At 38.0% G+C, this 13,793-nt stretch overlaps 1 protein-coding gene across 1 annotated transcript in view; it reads left to right on the top strand.

Moving 5' to 3' along the window:
* Nucleotides 1-13,793, top strand: part of pho (phoenix) — a 46,547-nt gene that overhangs the window by 22,468 nt on the left and 10,286 nt on the right. Inside the window, exons 2-4 of the mRNA XM_077231901.1 lie at nucleotides 7,735-8,047; nucleotides 10,040-10,137; nucleotides 10,224-10,281. Coding sequence (XP_077088016.1) covers nucleotides 7,735-8,047; nucleotides 10,040-10,137; nucleotides 10,224-10,281 — 469 coding nt within the window. The remainder of the gene's footprint in view (nucleotides 1-7,734; nucleotides 8,048-10,039; nucleotides 10,138-10,223; nucleotides 10,282-13,793) is intronic.

The raw sequence follows: 13,793 nt of genomic DNA, 5'->3' as shown, positions 1-13,793 counted from the left end.
CTCCTGTTAACTGGTTAAATCAAGTTATTACTGTCTTACTGAAATAGTTCTGCTAAGCAGCTGTGGGCCACCCACCACAATTATTTAAAACTGCATCTAGTAATGACTATTATCAGATTGTCTGTCGTTTTTACTACTTTGAGTAAAGATAGGCTAAAGGATGGAGCAAGATTTGTTTTACCGACGTTTGTTACATCAGTCATTCACGCTAGAGCTCAGCTGATGTGCACCGTTATTGATACAGTTCCCACGTTCACCGCAATAAATTAGAAAAATACACATCGGTTTGTCGATGGACATACTCTTGTTAATGCTGATGGTGAAGGATTACATCTCATAATCTACCTCGAACTGAATAGTGCAAGTTGCTCCTCTATGCCCCGCCTTTCTGAAACGCGATTTTTACAAAACTCATTGTTCTGAAAAGTGCAGTGTGCTCTGATTGGCCAGCGATCTAGTGCATTGTGATTGGCCCAAATAATTTAAGCGTGTGACGGAAGTGTCACGCCTCTTAGCATATTTGGAACATCAGCTCCCAAGGCAATAATGGCAGGTGAAAATTAGGGCTGGGTATTGACACAAATTTCACAATTCGATTCGATTTTGATTCACAGGCTTATAATTCGATTTCGATTCAATATTGATTGTTTTGGATATCGGGTACAATACATGTCAAATTTTCTCAAGGAAAACAAATCTCTTAACTAATGCTGTAAGTATGGAGTCAAGGTAAAAATTAACTGATTTGTAGCTATACAAACACTTAAATTACACTTTTATTTATTTTTATAATAAGAAAGTAATATGAATTATTTTAATGGTGGCTGTCATGATTTATTCAAACATGCATTAAATATTGAAGAACATTAAAAATTATAATTGCATAATTATAAAAATATAATTATACAAATTATAATGAATAAAATTATAATGAATATATTCTCCTCTCTAGAGTTAATTTTTCTAGCTGACTAACGAGTTTATGGTCACATGTTTTTACTGAGGTAAATGTAAAGTTACATGTTGTTGTTTACAAATTGTTTAACTGACGTCTTTCCACGGTTGAAACACTGATTGAGCGATTTCATGTGACATGATACGGATTTCGATAAGTTGTTCTCTATCTTGTAACACACTTTTAGATGCTCATTCATGTTTATTTCGCGTTGTAACTGGTATTAAGGTGGAAGAGAAGATCATGTGCTGCTACTTCTCTTGAAAACTCTCAAAACGGTATTTGTTTTTGAATTTCGTAATAAAATGGACGTAATTTGAGACTTTTTCATATCAATAGTAACAAAGCACAAAGATTATTGCGATTTATTGGATGGGATGCGCGCTACAATGTTCCATTCATTCATCAAATAAAAATATGGATAGTTCACCCAAAAATTAAAATTCTGTCAGTATTTACTCACCCTCATGTTGTTCCAACCCCGTAAGACATTCATTCATCTTCGGAACACGAATTAAGATATTTTTGATTAAATCTGAGAGCTGGATCACTCCTCCATAGGCTTCTAAGGGATTGACACTTGCCAGCCCCGAAAATTTATTAAAGACATCGTTAAAATAGTCCAAGTGACTACAGTGGCTCAATCTTAAGTTTATCAAGCGACGAGAATACTTTTTGTGCGCAAAAACAAACAAAAATAACGACTTTATTTCAACTATTCATTTCCTTCTCTGTGGGCCTCTATCAGTTAACGTAGTGTGATTTGCGTAGAGCTATGTCACACATAGGCTCACTATTGCCCGACGCTGGTCGTGACATACAAATTTTTGTGTGCATGAACAAAGCACTTCAAGGATAACTACTTCAGCAACCTCCGCCAGTATAAAGAAGGATTTGCCGATAGACTTCGTCAGATTGAGGGGTCATTTCTTCTATCTTTGGAGACGACGAACAGAGCACTTCGGTAAGCTGTAAATAACGTTTTTACGTGAAATAATAACGTGATTTCTTTAATTTTGTATAATATAACTTATATTTTGTTTTGTGAGTGTTAAATGGTCGTAACATGCAGTATTGTAGTAGTGGGCATGGATGGAGAAGTTACTGTAAATACAGTAACATACCATTGCGATACATCCATATGAAGACGTTGTTCTGCAGGTTCGTCGTCTTCATTTTCATCTCGCTCTGGGTCCGGCTCTGGCTCGAACATGTAAGGCTTGATGGACAAGTCTTCCGTTGTTGACATTTTGTTAATAACGTGTGAATAAAAAGTTTCTGTCCCGCTAGATAGTCGTATCTCTGCTATCAAACTAGAAAAATGACCGAACGGGGTGGGATTGAAACAAGTGTCACGTCTGCAACCTGGAGAGGGGGCGGGGTATGAAGTGTCTCATTTGCATTTAAAGAGACCGCACCAAAACGAGTTGCTCTGACGCACATCAGAAAAGGGGTAGAAAAGGGGCCTGTGGAGCTATAATAATGAGGAATTCAGACCCAAGCATTGCAGTTCCGCTTTATATAGACCACAAATGTATGATTTATATGTAAAAAGGAACGATTTAAAAGCATATGTCCCCTTTAAAAGACTTGTGTGTGTGTTTATATATATGTATATATGATCCATTTGAGCACTTAATTTATTATTTAATTATCAAGACCCACAAATATTCCCCCATTGCATAATTATACTATATACAGTAGTAATTTAATTTAGTAATGTCACTTAAACTTTACAATGCCTATGACATTTTTGGGATCTTTTAAGTTTTAGAGGAATGGACTTTTAATGGAGGGACAGAAATCTCTCTCTGAAATATCTTCATTTGTGTTTGGAAGTTTAACGAAAATCTTATAGGTTTGAAACGACATGAGGGTGAGTACATGAAACAATTCACATTTTTGGATAATTTATACCTTATAAATACAGCAAGCTAAACAAATCATATCGTTTACCTAGATACATAGTCACATTTTTATATCTCGATATAATGATGTATTGTTACACCCCAATTAACATTGATGGTAGCAGGTATTTTAAGCTGATGTCACTTTAAAACCTAATGCACGGATTGAATATACTGTTAGAGATGCAATTAATCGTCTTACATGCGCTTCATGAGGCACACACGCACATTTGCACACACACGCAAGGTCTCTCGCTCTCTCTGTCTTGCGCACGCTAAACGGTTTTGGAGCTCGCGAGCTCTAGATTCCGGGAGATTTGAACTAATTTCCGGCCATCAGGGAGCCGCTATCAATATACGGGAGACTTGGGATGTCTGCAAACGTTCGCCGGGCGCTTGTCCATTGGCCAAAGAAGATCGCCTGTTTGAGCCTCATGTTATTTTAGACTTAATATATATTTTTAAATTATTATTTAATACCCATTTTTCACAACATGAAAAAGACTATTCAAACATGACATTAAAATATAAATATAAAAAAATTACAGACATTTCTTGGGGGTGCTGGGCGGGTGCTATGGCTATTATAGGGGGAGCTACAGCACCACCAAGCTCCCCCCTGGTGCCGCCACTGATATAACGGATCATTAAGTAATGTCTTTATACACCACTGAAAACTTCTTTATCAACGTAGTGATGAAACGCACTCCGTAGCGCTGTTTGTTCGCTGTTGGCTAAGGTAGAAACATGACGAGACAATATGTAGACCTCCATAGAAAGGAGTGCCCGCTAGTGATGCGCGGGTCGACTCGTAACCCGCGGACCCTGCGGGTAACCCACGGGTCGGGTTGGGGCGGGGAAAGAAATTGTCACTTTATTTGCCGGGTGGGTTGGGGCGGGTCATTAAATTATTATTTTTTTTTTTTAATTCATGCATGTTGCTTTTATTAGGTTCTTTGATAAGGTTACAATACGAATGCCGTAGCAACGTAACTTGCGTGATGTCCCCAAACCTTTGGCGTCACGTGACACGTCACGAAAGCGGCGCGCCAAGCAGCTCCCGCCGCCAGTCACGACAACAAGAACTCAGAAATAAAAGTGGAGATGGATAATTAAAAGAAAAAAAAGGTCAGGCCTCTAAATCTAATGTTTGGGACCGGTTCTCAGAAATAGTTGCAGCAGGAGACAACAGCAGTATCGGCTACGTGAAGTGAAGAACAGGAGAGCCACAAAACGGGCACTTCCAGCATGTCAAGACATTTGTGGGGGGTCTAAGAAATAAAAAAATGGTTTAGCCTATTAGATGGATACAAACGCTGCTTTGTAAATATTAAAAATGTATCTTATTAATATGACCTGATTTATGGTTCATATTCATAATAATTTATGGTTCAATGTTGTTGCCAGTTTACAGGGCGATGTTTCCAAGCACTTTCGGGCTGAAATAAAGGCTGTTTTCATTTACATTACAATGCCTATGTCTATTTAACGGTCGCGGGGGCGGGGCGGGTTGTAAAAATAGATACAGTGGTGCGGGGCGGGCTGGGCGGGCCAAATAATTTCAGAAAAACGGGACCTGCGGTTTGGAAAAAAAGCCGACCCGCGCATCGCTAGTGCCCGCGGTTATGGAGATATAAATGTCTCATTCCAAGGTAATAAAAACATAACGGTTCATTACGCAAGGTCTTTTTACACCACTGAAAACATAGTTATGGATCTTATATTGCATTTCTGTCAATAGATCCTCAGAAATATTACACATTGCACCTTTAAGGAGAATCTTTGCAGATTTTCTTTCCTCAAATCTTAAACATGCTCACAGTACAAGATTTGAAAATCGCGGCGCATCACACACTACACAAAGTTATTAAGATTATCGTTCCAGAGGAAGCGCCTTGATATGATTCCACCATGATCACGTGATCTCACGCAACAGATTGGAAGTGGAAAAGTGAATGTAAACAAAATATCTGTCCATCATATCAAGTCATAATCGTGAAAAGGTTGCCGTGACCAAGGAAAGCGAAATCTTAAAAAAAAAATCATCCTTTTAACATTTAAGGATATTTCTAATGAATGGCGTCAGCTCTGGTCAGTACAATGAATCAATGCCATTGATCTCTATGAAGTAAAACATCAGCTTTATCGTTGCCCATGCGCCGCATTGCTGCTCAGCTGAGCCTTGTAAACTGGAGCTCACAGTTCAAAATAAATATTTAAAATAATTAACAGCTTGTTTCATATATCTTAGAATGAATCTGCAAAAAAATTTTTTTTTACATATCAGTTGAATGAACAGTTTAATGACTCACTCAAAGGCATTGCTTGATGCCACCTAGTGTTGTAACAATGTAACTGGACTGAGTTACAGCCCGTCTATAACACGCAGAGACGGGCCGATACTGGTGAAATATCAGCAGAAAGCCTCTGGTAAAGTGAGATTCGAGGATCGGAACTAACCTTTATATAACAATGGTCTAACAAGCTTATTGTCAGGTTTATTTCTGTTATTATATTATGTGGACCCTTATTTTGACATTGTATCTTCTGTTTACTCCACTTCGTTTCAATGCTTTTTAGTTTCGGTTTCATTACTGAACATGAAAGTCTTCGTGCCTGCTGACAACAGCATAACACTTATTTATTTAGCAATAAAGATAATACCGCATATCACACTGTTGAGTTACTCAAAATTACCTCAATGGAAATTCCTTCACCGCGACAGCCCTACTTGTTTCTTATTGGCTATTGTGACAGTACTGACGTAATCACAATCTTGCTCATCCCGATAAATATCAAACATGTTTGATATGATCGGGGCGAGCCCGATTTGTGTGAGAGCAGATCGGGTGGTGCAAGATTCGATCTGTGAACGCTTCACATTACCAGATAATCTGCGCGCCGAACATCGGAACCGATCGAGGTCCTCGACAAGATCTCGGTGGGGGGAAATCGGGCATAAATCGGCCTAAAACTCCTGTAGTGTGAGCCAGGCATTAGTGTGTAAATCTCCTCGCATTCCATTGTCAATTGCGCTCGTTCCTGTTTGGTGTCCTCAATCTAGTAACCTGCGTGAGCGTCGAGTCTGAGCAGGAGGGTGCGAGGGAAGCAAGTCCATATTTTTATATATAAATCTATATTAGAGGTGGGCATAGATTCATTTTTTTTTTATCTAGATTAATCTCACTGTAATCTTGGAATTAATCTAGATTAATCTAGATTAAAATGGCTCATTTGAATTCTGCCGAAGGCATTCAGAATATGTTTGCTACGCAAATAATGATTAAAAGTATGTCTTTGAGAATAGTTCGCTTCGCGTAGGGATGTGAATTTCTGCCAAAGATGCCATTCGACAACAGAGGAGCAAAGACTATGCCACTGCGCAATACACACACATTACCGCGGGATTGCGGGTGTTCATTTCATAAACTGTACACAATGGTAACGTTAGCTTATTTAACCTGTTAACCTTTGCCAGTGCGCCGACGCTCTAAAGCATTTTTTTTGTAACCTATAAATTAATGTATATGTCCAAAAAAACGGATAATGTCATACTTTTTAGTAGTGCTATCGTGACGTAATAATCTGTTTGGTTGTAAAATGTATTACCTGAATGAAATGAAATCGAATGTAACATTATCGTCCTGTGGAAACATTCATTCACAGACAGCTTACGAAGATGTTCAACTAATAAAGATCTTCATCGCTGGCAAAAATATGATGCATTTGCAGATTTGCTTTCACTAGACTAAACTGTAGATCCATGGCCACTTCATCCAACGCTCTTGATGTTCTTAAATCTTCCTGTTACGAATCAGAGTCGAGGGTGATTGAACGCGCTTCAGACGATTCAGTGCGTGAGGAACTGAACAGATCATTCAGACTGATTCGCGAACCGACTTAGACAGATCTGCCAACTTGTTTGATGAAGTCTTTGAACAGAATCGACTCAAAAGAGAGATTCATTTGTAAATTGAGCATCGCTCATGCCCATACAAAGATACAGCGCGCTTGGAATAAACTCATTTAACAACATGTAATTGCATTAAAATAAAGTAACGAGAGGAACGTCACCCAACGTAACATGTAAAAATATACACCTTGTGTCCCTGATAGGAAAATACCCTGCTGATCTGTGACAGTAGGCGTGGCGTCAATTATGTCAAAGTCAAATATTCTAGGCTACACATGGAATTCCGCGAAAATATAACGATATTCGAAAAAGCTATTTTATAATCCCAACCCAACTTTGAGAATAGATTAACGGCGATATTTTTTTTATCGCCTGATAAGTCTCACGTTAACGTAGCATGTTAACGCCGATAACGGCCCACCACTAATCTATATATTTATAAATATAAACAATGTAGTAATTTAATACAGAGACAATGAGCTCATTGAAGTAATGAATACTTGTTTGTTAACAAATGATTATGACAAGATGACAGATTTAATTTATAAAGTGACGAGAGTGAGGTGAGCTTACTGACAAGACGATGGCAAAAAGATTTGGTTTCAAAGCGAAATGTAAAAGCACCTATTTGGCAATATTTTGTATTTAAATGGGGAACGTGCAAACATTGAGGCAATCTGTAAACTTTTCCCGATTATGGTGGCAGTATGGCGAGGTAACACTTCTAATTTACACCCACACCTTCAAGCGCACCACAAGAATGAGGCTGCCGTGCTTTTTCAATAAAAGCTCGGTTTAAATTAAGTTGTTTTGTTTTTCCAAATATTCTCCATAAAATCATGCTTTAAGATGAAGTTTTAGTGCGAAAAACCACAAAATAGTATTTCATTTTACTGAAATGTTTCATTTGTAAATGTTTTCTCATGCACTGCATCACTTTTCTGCATTCCCCTATACAGTGACTCTGGTGAAAGCCTGTTTGTAACACAGTCTGTGACCAAAGCAGTCCGAACTGAGAGACGACACACTAGATCAACTAAGAGACCAGAGTCCATCTCTGATGATACTGGTGATGATGGAGAGGGGGTCACCAGCAGAGTCCCAGAAAATGAAGACACAGAATATGAAGAGGGAAGTGAAAGTCTGCATGCGTTGTGCCCAAAAAGAGGAAAAAGGATTGATTATGTTCCCCCTCAAAAAGCTACTTTTCCCTTTTTGTTGAAATCGCACAGACAGCGGCACCTGCCCATGAAGAAGCACCAGATTCTAGAGGTGGCGTTTATTCATGTTATCTTTGTGTATTTTTTTTTTTTTTTTTTAATTACATTGTCTGATAAAATGCTTCTGGAGCCATATTCACAAAACATCTTAAAGGGGTCATCGGATGCAAAATTCACTTTTATAAGGTGTTTGCATATAAATTTGTCTTTGCAGTGGTGTGGACACAACCACCATACAATGAAAAAAGTCCATTGACACTCAATCAAGCCATTTGAAATTTGAGCAATATGATGTCATATTGCTCATGCTCTGCCCACGGCCACTGATGGACTGTCCCTTATTAGAATATTGGCACCCTCAGCCATTTGTATACTGTCCGCCAAGACAGCACTTTGTGTCTTGTCGACATGACCCACGGAAGAGAGGGGTGGGGTGAGCAGTTGCTCATTGTCATTTAAAGAGACATGCACCGAAACGGGTCGCTGTGAACCAGAGCTGTTTTTGAGGTAAAAAGGCTGTTGGTTTACACAACCATTGAGGAATTTTAACCAAAGTATGTTACAAACTTAACATGAAGAACCTAAACAATCTTACCAACTTGAGGAAAATGGGCATCTGATGACCCCCTTTAAGGCTAAAAGTAGCTCCTAACTTACTGATTTAGGAGAAACTCTTAAAAATAATGGCCGTTTCAGTCCTAGGAGTCCTACATTTTTTTCACAAAGCATTTTAGCACTAAAACAGGTCCTAAATCTGTAAAGCATTAGGAGTATTCAAGAGGACTCCTAAGTCATTTAGACCAAATCGCAAACAATCCTTTATTGCTTTTGTTGGCAATCTGCCTCATCTCAAGCTGATTAGATTGACAGTTTGAACATGCTCCTCCCAAACTTTGTTTATAAAGTATAATTTGTTGCTTGAATTCCATCAGCCAATCACTGTGGTCATAGTAACTGTACGTTCACACCGCCGCCGACTTGAGCGACAAGGAAGCTCTGGCCGCTCTGCCAAGGACGCTTGTCAAAAAGTACGGGGAAGGTTGTTGACACTTTGGCCGCTCTGACGTAGCAGGGAGAAGTGAAGTGTCACAACATTAAATGTAATAAACAGAAAAAAACAAGCAATACATTGAATAAACCTTTAATAATGACAGCATTTTTTATAATGACAGCATTTTTATAACCGTTTTGGTCACATTTGATCGGAGGAAAAAAGAATAATTAGCTATTATTATTATTATTTGCATTTGTGCGATTGGTCAAATCAGTGTTACTGTGACAAACGAGCGTTCGTAAATATTTCAAATAAAAGTTGCGCTCATTCTCAAACGTGTATCACTGGATCATGGATAATCGCAAAGTTGTTGTGTTTGGTGCTGCTGTATTGTATTTGCGGAGAAGACGTCAGACTTGGAGATTTTGGGTTCATGACCTATATGCAAACAACGGCATATCATAAATGATAAGAAACCCAGCAAGGGTGATGATTAGCTTCTCCTCCATTTTCACGGAACTAATGTTTTGGTAGGAACGAAAGTTTACATGGTATGTGTCTCTGGAATCAGCCCGCGCGAAGGACGTCTGCATTCCGATTGGTTGCTGGCTTTTGCCGCGACGCCGATGGTTTTGAAGCTCTTTGCAGCTGAGAGAAGCCTGCTTCCATTGAAAATGAATGACTTCTGGTAGCTTTGGAAGCTCAAGTCGGTGGCGGTGTGAACGAACGTACAGTAAGCGTATTGACATCATCCATAGCAATGAGGTCAACCCCACCCTTTTCCTTAGCTGAATTCTTCTCTCTAGTCCTTAGTAAAAGTTGGTCTCAGCAGATTTGTGTATAGGTTTTAAGAGAAAACTCTTAAGTAAGAACTTTTATTGTCATTTAGGATAACTCTTAGTGGTAAGATAAAATGTTTTGTGAATATGGCTCTTGGTCTCTAGAAAAAAATAAATGAAAAAAACCCCACTGGTTGTTATAATGCTTTCACTGTCATTTAAATATAATTAATTTATGCATGTTTATTATTTGTTGTATTTCTTTTTTTAGAACTCAGAAATTGGTGGGTTCCTCAAATGCATAAAGAAAATCAAGGAGGGTTATGTAAAAATGGGAAGAGCAATCAGTCCATATATGCTGGAGTCTGGGTAAGTTCTAATTAATAACAAACTAAATATAAATATAATTGTAAAATAAATATATTAGTTTTAATGAAAAACAAACTTTGTTTCAGGCTAAATGATAACTCTGAGGGGGATGACCACAACAGTGATCATGAAGTCACAAAAGTGGTATGTAATTACTGCAGATTAAGGGGGTGGGTTAGACCTAATTACTAGTTTTTGTAATAATAATTTAATTTCATTGTAAATATTCTGCTAATATTTTATATATCAATTAGGGCTGCACGATATTGGGAAAAAATTACATTGCGATATTTTATTTTTCAGCGATATATATCGCGATATGAAAACAATTTCTCCAGATGACTTAGGAAACAATGAATCATCTGAATGACTGGGGTGATTTTGTAATGGAGTAAATCTGCATAGAAACTATTATAGTTAACTAAAGTAGTTAACTAGAGTTTAATAAATGGAACCTTATTGTAAAGTGTTACCGATTTGTTATGTCTCATGAGTTCAGTGTTGGACAGATCAGTTGTTGTAACCATTCATTAAAGTGAATCGGTTCAAAGGAGTCATTAGTTCGCAAATTGGAGGTGTCATTAACGGACCACGGCACACATTGTGTGATTATCCCGGCAGTTTAGGACATCGCACAAGATTTGTCTCAACACAGGAAACATTTCATCACTGGATAGATTTTTTTGTTGTTGTTTGTTTATTGAAAGTGTGGTTTATCTGAATGTGTGGGAAAACGCTTTTCAGAGAAGATTTTTCTAGCACAATTTACAACCAGCGGTAGTTCAGGAAAAAAATATATCCGAATGCTTCACGTGAAACTTAGGTCTTCCGACCTTTTACCATTGTGTATTCTCAAAGATATTCAATCAACTTAATTCATTAATATGCGCGAGGGAGGGAGAGAGAGAGAGCAAGAGAGTTTGAAAACGGTGAGTGCGCGCGCGCGACCAGGGCTCTCTCTCTCTGCTCGTTCTCTGTTTAACAAGCGCAACAGTCAGTCATCTATCAGTCACCGGTCAAATAAGGCTTTGGCGGGAAAAAATACGCTTTGGCGGCCGCCAAAAATGTTCAATGCAGAAAGGGCATTCTGACTTTATTTTGAATTCTCGTGTTCGTGCAAGCTCAGAAATAAGAGAAAGACCACAAATCTCTGTGTCTGCCCGGCTCACAGAAAACAACGCGCACGTTCCAGTCTTACGCTTGTTTAAACTGACAGGACTTAAAAACACATGCAAATGATAAACTTCGACTATATGATGGTTAAACTTTGCAATTAATCCGTGAATCGCAAGCGTTACGGGCCGGGGAGCTGCTGGCCAGTAATGATCATGAATCAAGGATCAACTACGATCCCTAAGGCTACTTACATCGCACATCCTGCGATGTGACTATCGTGGATGCGCACATCGCGATATCGATGCTAAAACGATATATCGTGCAGCCCTAATATCAATATAATTCCTGCAGAAATGCACAGAGTTTGCCATCATTCTGATTTGAATGCTTTTATCAGTTTTGAAAGCAGTTTGTTAGCATTTGAAAACTGTGCTGCAAATGTATAGTTTTGCAGGTGAAATATGAATGACAGAAGTGTTCATGGTTTTTGGAAAATGTGGTCGCTGAATCAATATTGTGTGAAAGCAATGAAAAATTATTCTCAGTTTGGTCCGCATTGACTTCTGTTTTGCTGAATGTGTGAAGAGTTTTGAAAATGTGGCTTCAGTATTGACCGATACTTGTTAGCAATTGAGAACGTACTCGGATACTAACGTAACCTTGTTTCCCTGAGAGTAAGGGAATGAGTATTGCGTAGCTAATACGCAGTGGGGAAACTCCTTTTCCTCTAAATATTGAAGCAATAATTTAAAATGCAGTGCAGCTGCACAGTGAACACAGCAGAGCGTCTAACTCGCTTTGCAGTTGATGGAGATTTGTGGGATGCACATCCAGGGCACGAAGCTCCCGTTCCACCACATCCCAAAGATGCTCTATTGGGTTGAGATCTGGTGCAGGGTTCCCGCGGATCCTTAAAAAGTCTTAAAAAGTCTTAAATTAGATTTGTAAAATTTAAGGCCATAAAAAGTCTTATAAAGTCTTATTTTTACTTATGAAAGGTCTTAAATTTTAGATGACACTTCGACTTAGACATATCTAAATGTTTTCCAAATTAAAACTATCTAATTAGCGTAGTATTATTTTATATTATTCTATCTTTGTGGATTTGCTTGTTCACGTGACAATTCGCATCACATTCGCGGCCGGCAGAATAACGTCTGTCTCCTGCACGCGAGAGAGGAGAGAAGAAGAAAGTTGGCAAATGTCAGTTCAGTAGTAAGTTCATTCTTTGTGCGTAGGGGTGTGCGATGTGTATTGTCTACTATGATATTGTAATCATTGTTTTAACGATGTACGAGGCACTGTGAGCTCACATCGCATTTGTCTCTCGTGCTTTCACTGCGTGATGTGTCAGTGCAGTTATAGGTAGGCCTATGTCCCCAAATTAGTTTTTGTCTTATATTTATATTATGTTCTTATATTAGAATATCACATCAGTAAGAGTGCCGTTTTCCCGTGCACAAGTGTGATATTTTGTTATACAATAGTTAAATTAAAAATAAATTAACATTGTGAGTTACTTTTTAGACACCATGTTGACAATATTATTTGTTTTCCCTTTATTTCGCTGACGAGAATTTCAAAATGAAACCGTAGCAGAGTCTAATGCAACAGACACCGATGATTTCTTGACTGAAATCCACGTTTTAAACGAGTCATTTTAACGATTCAATGAACAATCACTTGTTTCTTTCCCGAATGAATCAGCCGTTTGAACAAATCGGTTGAATGAATGACTCCCTCAACTCGCTTACGGTATTAAGACAGTGACTTGCTGCCGCCTACTGGCGGTTTTAGTTTCATATTTAAAGTACCCTTTAATTAAAACGTTAAAATTAGAAATCATTACATATTTAAATACTGAATATGGATTTTTTTTAAACTAATCTCATAGCTTTATTTATGCAATTGTAAATGGAGTGTAAATATTAATGCCTCTTCTGATGCTGCTTCTGTGTCACCTCTGAACTGCAAAGATGGATTTTGATTGAATGATTTAATTTGACTGGTAACGGTGGTACTGTATAATTATTGTGTAATTAAGTATTATTGTATAAATAAGTATAATTACTGTATAATTTAATTTGAATAATTTGAATGTTAGTATTTGACATAAAAGGTGATGCAGAACTCTAAATAAGTTTAGAAAAAAATGTCCATATATAGGCGAAAATGCCCCTGGAAATCAATTTAAGGTGGCAAATATTGCACGTTAATTAATCATTTCTGTCACTGCTGTGAACTGACCACTGCATAGAATATGAAAAATATGAATATCTTCGTGAGTCTGCTGTCAACAACAGGCCTAAACCAGCCATTGCACCAGCACAAAAACACAATCAGTAAAATATCATCTAATTATTATCAACAAAACGTTTAAAATATCGAGATATATTTTTGTCAATATTGCACACCCCTAATGTACGGTCTTAATTTTGATTTCTTCAAGTCTTAAAAAGGTCTTAAAAAGCCTTAAATTTGACTTTAAAAAGTGTGCAGGAACCCTGTGGTGACTGTGGGGGCCATTTTAGTACAGTGAA

The sequence above is a fragment of the Siphateles boraxobius genome, unplaced genomic scaffold (assembly GCF_051911475.1).
Source record: "Siphateles boraxobius isolate OS27281-9 unplaced genomic scaffold, OSU_SipBor_1 16, whole genome shotgun sequence".
NCBI classification, from domain to species: domain Eukaryota; kingdom Metazoa; phylum Chordata; class Actinopteri; order Cypriniformes; family Leuciscidae; genus Siphateles; species Siphateles boraxobius.
The sequence above is the reverse complement of the archived record's forward strand: the minus strand, read 5'-3'. Positions and strand labels throughout refer to the sequence as shown.